The sequence below is a fragment of the Orycteropus afer genome, unplaced genomic scaffold (assembly GCF_000298275.1).
Source record: "Orycteropus afer afer isolate SDZICR_OR568_19922 unplaced genomic scaffold, OryAfe1.0 scaffold00053, whole genome shotgun sequence".
In the NCBI taxonomy this organism is placed as follows: Eukaryota; Metazoa; Chordata; class Mammalia; order Tubulidentata; family Orycteropodidae; genus Orycteropus; species Orycteropus afer.
In genome coordinates, this window is record NW_006921640.1 from 12,066,411 (window position 1) to 12,074,553 (window position 8,143).

At 40.0% G+C, this 8,143-nt stretch overlaps 1 protein-coding gene across 1 annotated transcript in view; it reads right to left on the minus strand.

Moving 5' to 3' along the window:
• DOCK5 (dedicator of cytokinesis 5) overlaps positions 1–8,143 on the minus strand; it is a 210,921-nt gene that overhangs the window by 105,974 nt on the left and 96,804 nt on the right. The window contains exons 22-23 of the mRNA XM_007938781.1: positions 1,542–1,653; positions 752–822 (exon numbers count right to left, since the gene is read on the minus strand). Coding sequence (XP_007936972.1) covers positions 752–822; positions 1,542–1,653 — 183 coding nt within the window. The remainder of the gene's footprint in view (positions 1–751; positions 823–1,541; positions 1,654–8,143) is intronic.

Genomic DNA, 8,143 nt, shown 5'->3' on the forward strand with positions numbered 1-8,143 from the left:
GGAGGGGAGCTGTTGCATTGTGGTAGACTGTGGTCAATGACATGAGACAAAGTATACGTGAACTGCTGTATGGAAAGTGAATTTGCTCTGTAAATCTTCACCCAAATCATAAAAAGACTGTATTCCTTGCTCACTAAAGGGCTCAGCCATAGAGCTCATTCTGTTTAAACTGGCACAGCACATCCACGTTCATCAGCATTTCCCAGATCTACCTTAACACTAGGAGTCCCTGGGTGGCGCAAATGGTTAAGTGCTAGACTAGTAACTGAAAGCTTGGCACTTCAAACTTGCTGAGAGGCATCTCGGAAGACAGGCCTGGAGATCTGTTTCCAAAAAGTCTCAGCCTTGAAAAACTTACTCTGCATATGTGGGGGTCACGAGTTGGAATCAACAGCAACTAGCACAGTAATGGTATACCTTAACACTCAGCTTCTCCAAAGTGCCTTTTCTAGATTGCTCACTGTCTAGTTTTGCATTCTTGGGGCACTTAGGTATAGGGCTTCAAGTATGTTATTATGGACTCTCTTTTTGTAGTTAATTTTATGTCTGCATGTCTTTTTTCCCAGAGAAAGTATAAGTCTCCTTCAAGGGTTGGGTCAGTGTATTCTTTTATATCCTCTGCAGAGCTGAGCACAGAAAGGTGCTCAGTAACTGTCTGTAAGGAGAACCAAAGCATGTGCAATACCCCAGCCCAGCCAACCAGGGGAGCTGCTTCTCTGTTAAATTCATGAAACAAATATTTTGTATTTACCTGAGCTCAATAGGGTCAAACACAAGTTTGACATCATTAATGATGTTGGGAAGGTACTTCAAAGCTGCACCCTGTAAAAAAAAAACAAATTGAGTTGCCAAGCAGGACAAATAAAGAATTTACTGCTTGATATCAGAAGAAAAGGCTGCACTCTGATCTTAAATAGAAAACTGGACACAGATTCCTTTGTAAAAAAAAAAAAAAAAAAAAAGAAAGCTGACACTGCTATACACAATCGCTTAAAATATTTTTCCTGAAAAGGCCGGGGGAGGCAGCTTCTTGTCTTTGCTAACGACAGGCATTGCCCATTTGGAGTCCAATTTTTTCACCAGCCACTTCTTGGCAGGAAGGTTGAGCAACCTACTTCCATAGTGATACTGCCTCGGAAACCCAAGGAGGGGTGGCTATGAGTTGGGTCCTACTCGACGGCATATAACAACAACAACAATGATAATGATGGAGGGTGATAAAACTATAAAGAACGGGGGAGAAGGCTAAGAACAAAAAAAAATGTGTTGTCAGTAACAGCATCAAGATCAAGATCAGTCTGTTGAATTCAAAGAAGTCACAGCAGACATTCAAGGGGTATCTAAAAGTCCATCTTGTATTTGTAAACTAGCATTTAAAAACACAAAATGTACATAAAAGTTAAAACATGGATTTTTTTTCTTTATATGCTATAAGTCATATGAAAATTAACACGCTTTCTTTTCAAAGGCAGTTCAATATTGCCCTAGAACATCCACACATATAGCATTCAAAGAATTGACCTTGATTCTGCCATGCTGACCTTGATCTTGACAGCTTCCTCCAGAGGCCTGTCCATTAGCATATTGAAAGAGAGAAATAACTTGCGAATTGAGTTATTAAATTCATCTCCATCTTCACTTTGGCCATAAAATCTTAACAGGAAAAAAGAGAAAATCAGTCAGATTTTCCATTATTACAGGAAATTTTAAAATAGATGTTTTTTTTGCCTAAACAATGGTAGAGGCCCAGCACCTCATTGATCACCATTTCAAATTGTGCTTAGAGAAGTAAGAGGATGCTCCATTATGGTTCCCTTGAGTAATGCAAATAGTTAATGCACTCCACTGCTAACCAGAAAGTTGGTAGTTCAAGTCCACTTACAGCCAACTTGAAAGAAAGGCCTGGTGACCTACTGAGAAATCAGCCACTGAAAACCCTATGGTGCACAGTTCAACTGTGATACACATGAGGTCACCAGGAGGCAGAATCAACTTGACAGCAACTGGCTGTTATTTATTTATTTTAAAATATATTTTATTTTTGTTGTTGTTAAGAAGAATACACATACGATTTTGTGACATTGATTACATCCTTCAAGTTGTGCAATCATTCTCACTCTATTTGTGTTGTTCCTTCCTCATTAACATAAACTCACGTCTCCTAAGGTCCCTGTCTAATTTTTTGAGTGCTATTGTCAGTTTGATCCCATAAAAATAGTTCTTAAAAGAGCACAATGTTCAAGGTAGGCATTCTTCACTGTTGTTAGGTGCCGTCAAATAGGTTCCAACTCACAACAGAACGAAACACTGCCTGCTCCTGCACCATCCTCACAATCTTTGCTATGCTTGAGCCCATCACTGCAGCCACTGTATCAATTCATCTTGTTGGGAATCTTCCCTTATTTCACTGACCCTCTACTTTACCAAGCACGATACCCTTCTGCAGGGACTGATCTGTTCTGATACCATGACCAAAGTATGAAAGACAAAGATTGGCCATTCTTGCTTCTAAGGAGCATTCTAGCTATACTCCATAAGGTTTCCAATGGCCAGTTTGTTTAGAAGTAGACTGCTATATCCTTCTTCCTAGTCTGTCTTAGTCTGGAAGCTCTGCTGAAACCTGTCCACTATGGATGACAGGGATGGTATTTGAAGGGCATAGATTCCTCCATCACAGCAACACACAAGCCACCACAGTATGACAAATTGACAGATGAGTGGTGGCATTCTTTACTAGCTTAAAGCTAAAGTACTGTTTGGTTTTAAAAAGATTTCAGGGGATATTTTTGGTTTAAGATTTTAAGATGATCTCAGCACAATAGTTTAAGGTGTTTATCAGCAGCTGGCTATTCTTAAAAGATAGTTTCTTTTAAGTAGAATAGGAACAAGCCAAGAAGACTGAGAAGATATTACCATCTGGGCAAGAGCAGAGTCGTAGTCTGTAAGTGAAGCCCTAAAACACGCTCTCCAACTAGTTAGCTATGATTTGCCAGTGGGTCGAGGACTCCTCTGATCCTGTCTGAAAGACCACAGGTCTTTGATGATGCCCTCTCTTCTAAAGGTTTCTAGGCATTTCTAGCAGGGAAGGGACAACAGCTAAAAAAGCCATGCTTCAAGCTGTAGATGAGGCCTGCATGTTCACTTCTCCTCAGCTCACTAGTAGAAGGTTCAGTAAGTTGAGGACTCCCCTCAACTAACTGCCTCAACAAAACCACTTGTGCCTCATTCTGTCCAGCATCACTCTTCCTCTCTCCCTCACTTCTCCTTTTCTGTTTCCCCAAGCCCTAATACTTGAGTTGAGGTATTAGACAACAGGGAGAGAAGCTGCTCAAATCAGAAAAGTGCTGAACTCAACCCAGCCTATAAAACCAGTTAGTGTCTATTCTACCCACTGAACTCCCTGTGGTGTTATTATCTCTACAATGCTGACCTGCTCTATAGCAAGGACACAAGAACACAAGACACCTCAGTCTTCAATGACTGGCATTTGTATTGATTACAGTACTCTGTTCATGTACGTAAGATTTATCTATCACCTGACAAGATGGTTCTTTCTCATAAGCAGAAGTCGAAGGGTCTTTAGCCAATTTCTCAGAAATACTAACAGTCCCAAACTGTAGGCCATGTGCATATGCAGAAGATGGCAATTTCACTACCAACCAAGTAGTCAACAGTAGAGATGGTTTGAATTCCTAATTTTATACACACCAAAACATACCTATATGTGTATAGCTTCCAGCCTCACAGCAATACGCATGCCACCACAGGATTACAAATTGACAGACGAGTGGTGGTATATGCTTATACATATTTAAATTAGTCTCCTCCTTTTACTGATATGACACCCAAGGAGTAAGTAGGCATTCCACTGAGAAAAATTATTCAATCAGAGAGTTACCAGTAATTAAAAATTCATCCATATTTCAGAACTAGAAAAGAATTTTATTTGCAATTTAGTCCACAAAATATATCAAAATTAACATATGTAAAACACAATTCACTTGATTTTCCTGTTCATCACCTAATATTCCAAGTTTCAACAAACAGCACCATTATCCACCCAAAATCTAGAAGTTATCTATGGTATCTTTCACCCATTCCTCCATTGAATCCATCAGCAAGTACTATCATTTCTTCCTTCTGAATTAGCCCACTGTCTCCATCTGCATCCTGGGTAGAGACATCATATCTCATACTTAAACTATGAAAAGCCTATTAAGTTGTCACCCAACTTTGACTCTTAAACCACCCAGTTGCCTTTGAGTCTATTTTAATTCATGGCAACCCCATACGTGCACAGTACAACCGACCTCCATAAGGTTTTCAAGGCTGTGACCTTCTGGAAACAGATTTCCAAGGCACCTCTGAGTGCATTCAAACTGTCAACCTTTCCATTAGTGAAGAATTTAACCATTTCTACCACTCAGGGACTATGCTTTCAAGGATCCCTCTTTAGTCACTTTCCACACAAGAGATGAGATGATAATTTAAAATGTAAGTCATATTTTATTACTTCTCTCACTGAAACCTTCAAGTGGCACTCTGTCACACCTGGAATAAAATCTGACCTCCTTACTATGGGCCTACAGACCCCATCTTAGTTGCCATTTGCACTCTCCATTCCCCATCTTGTCCACTATGTTCCAGCCCAATGACTTATCTTTATTCATCAAACATGCCACTCAGTACACTCACAGGACCCTTGCATTAGCAGTTCCTGATCTTTGTACAACCCTTCCCTCAGACATTCACAAGGCTGCCCCTTTGTCTTTTAGTCTCAATTTAAATGCTAATCCCCAGAAAGATGATCTCTAACCACTTCATCTCAAGCATCCTTTCCTGGTCATCCTACCAATCAATGCTTCCCCAGCAGCCCTCATCTATTCAAAATGATCTCATGTGTTTATTTCTTTACTATGTACCTTACTTACCCCATGTAAACCACAAGCACCATCATAGCAGGAACCTTGTCTTGTCTTCTGCTAGGTCCCCAGCACTCAGAATAATATTTGGCATTCTATACATATGCAACTAAAAAGATAGGACTAATATGAGATTGAAAGATTAAGATCAATCTTTTTATTGTCCTTTGTGGGCAACTTACACCTTTAACTATATCCCTAGTTGGGAGACAGTGGTGATTCAGTGATAGAATTATCACCTTCCATGTGGGACACCCAGTTTTGATTCTTGGCCATTGCACCTCAGTGCAGCCACAACCTATCTGTCAGTGAAGGCTTTTGTGTTGCCATGATGTTGAACCAGTTTCAGTGGAGCTTCCATACTAGGATGGATTATGAAGAAAGACCTGGTAATCCATTTAGAAAAATCAGCCAATGGAAACTCTATGGATCACAATAGTCTTATTGTGCAACTAACCACAGAAATGGCGCAGACTGGGGTAACATTTTAGTCTGTTTTGTATGGGGTCATTATGAATCAAAAACAATAACATCTCCCTAACTGAAGTAAACTCCAGCCAGGCAATGAGCTCAGGAGGGTAATTTAGTTCTGATGAGAGCAAGAGTAGGGAGGGGGAGCAGGTGACATTTTAATTGTAGCCCCCAAACAAGACTGCTATCACTCATGCCCTTATTTACAAGTAATATATAGTATGGATTAAGGGTAAAAAGCTTTAAAGGGGAATTCGGTTCAACAAAGCAACTTGCTTACCTAATTATGTGGGCTCATTACCACACTAATCTTTTACTTTCCATAGTGCTCACTGTATGTTTAAAATGATGTTTAAAACAATACCTCTGACTTACTGAGATATTCTGAAGGGCTACTGAACTAGGGAATTGCAGTGTAGTAAATTATCTGGTATGGCTTTTCTAGCCATAAGTCTTTGTAAACTCCATGGTGGAATTTGTTGTGAGCAACTGAGGAGCTCCTGATTGTAAAAGTTATCCATCTGGGGTATTTCTGTTGAGAGTGGCAGAAAGCAATGTTCTGGGAAGTTCACTCTCTATCAGGTGCTTAGAATTCTGATGTTATGATTGGTTAGTTTGGCCACTCTGCCAGGCTCAAAAGGAGGCCTTCCAGAGGCAGAAGAGGTCTCTCGGACTGCTGGCTGAGAAAGACGTGCTGCTGAGAGAAACAAGCTCCTAAGAAACACGCACTGCTGAGAAAGAGATACCGAGAGACACAGTAGACACATGCTGCTGTGAAAGAGACACTGACAGACATGTGCTGCTGTGAGACACTGAGAGACACATGCTGCTGAGAAAGAGACATTGAGAGACACGCATTGCTGAGAGAGACACCAAGTGACACACATTGCTGGGAGAGTGGCTGAGTGAGACTGCTGGCTGAGAGATGGAGGCCGAGACAGACTGAGTGTTTTTCCTGAACTTGAATTGTAGCCTGGTGCTTCTCTAATAAACCCCATAATCTGTGAGTTCTGTGTGGCCACTGCAGTGAATTATCGAACCCAGCAGAAAGGTGGTGAGTGCTGCAGGAGGAATGGTTGGTGCCAGGGTTGGTGAAAGGGCTGGAGGGAGGCAGCATGTCTGGCCTCACAGGAATAGGCCTTGGGCTACTGATGGTGATTCTGTCTTCCTCTTATGGGGTTAGAGGAGGTCAGAAGATGAGGCCTCCCTGCCCCTTTGTCAGGAATGGAAGAATATTTTTTTAATTTCATGAAATGTAAGATGATTTCATCACTGGACATCACAGTTTTCCATACACATACATTTTAATAAGGAGAATGTTCTCTCAATAGAACACTCTATGCCACAGCTATTCCAACTATTCTGAATGTTTGCAAATCTATCATAATTAGAAAATACAACAAGCTAACTTTAAAAGAAGAGCTTTGGTGGTGCAGTGGTTAAGGCATTTGGCTGCTAACCAAAAGTTCTGTAGTTTGAACCCATCAGCTGCTCTGCAGAAGAAAGATGGGGTGGTCTGCTTCTCTAAAGATTTATAGCCTTGGAAATCCAGTGGAGATTGCTATGAGTCAGAATCGACTTAATGGCAGTGAATTTGGTTAACTTTAAAGACTGTCTAAAGAGAAAAACAGTGTAGCTATGCAAAAGGATGTGCTTTACACACTGCTTGCTTCCACTACAGAAGGAGGAATAGTCACTCATGAATTTTTCAAGTTATTCTTATTTTTATTAAAAAAAGTACATATTTACTGTAGAGACTTTAATAATGCAGAAAGAATAAAAAGTAAATCTTACAATTTGTTCACGCCAAGTTTTAGTCCTATTAACATTTTAGCATGCTATCTATCCAGTTTTCTACATATATTTCAAGCCTATTCATTTCTGAGATGGAGTTATACTCTACTCATGTTATATCTGACATTTATCATCTAAGAGTCTATCATGGCCATCTTTTCTCATTAACACACCATACCTTTGGGTGGGGAAGGGAGAGTAAACCACTGGCATAGTGCCTAAGGCATCTGACTGCTAACCAGAAGGCTGGTGGTTCAAACCCACCAGCCACTCCTCAGAAGGAAGGTTAGGCAATCTACTTCTGTAGTGATATCACCTCGGAAACCCAAGGAGGGGTCACAATGAGTCAGATCTGACTCGACAGCAGTGAGGAGATGACAGACACACGTTAACTTGGGTGAAGTAAAAAAATAAAATTAAAAACAAAACAAAACATACTATACCTTTGAAAGGGCTAAAAGTACACTTTAACATTCATTTCTTTCATACCTGGTAGATTTTTTTCCATTAATTTCTAGACTGGGAATTACTGAGCAAATGTGATTTTTGTTTTGTTTTGCTTTTTATCCATAATGCCATATTTCTTCCCTAAAGAATTTGTACTGCCATCAGCATTGAAAGACAGGGTCAATTTTTGTCCATTTGCATCAAAGATTTTTAATCTTTATCAAAAAGATTTATGAAAAAGGGATTTGTGTGAGTATGAGTATTTTTTTTTTAATTGTGTGAATTTTTTTCTTTTGCAAATTATGCTTTCATCTTCTACTGTCTAATAATAATTTATCATTCATTTCCTGATTTATGTTGTTGTTGTTGTTGTTTGCCGTCGAGTCGGCCCCGACTCATAGCGACCCCTCCTTAGGTTTCCAAGGCAGTATCACTACGGAAGTAGGATTGCCCAACCTTCCTTAAGACCTTTAAATCAGAAAAGCTCTTTTTTTCATGTATTTTATTGA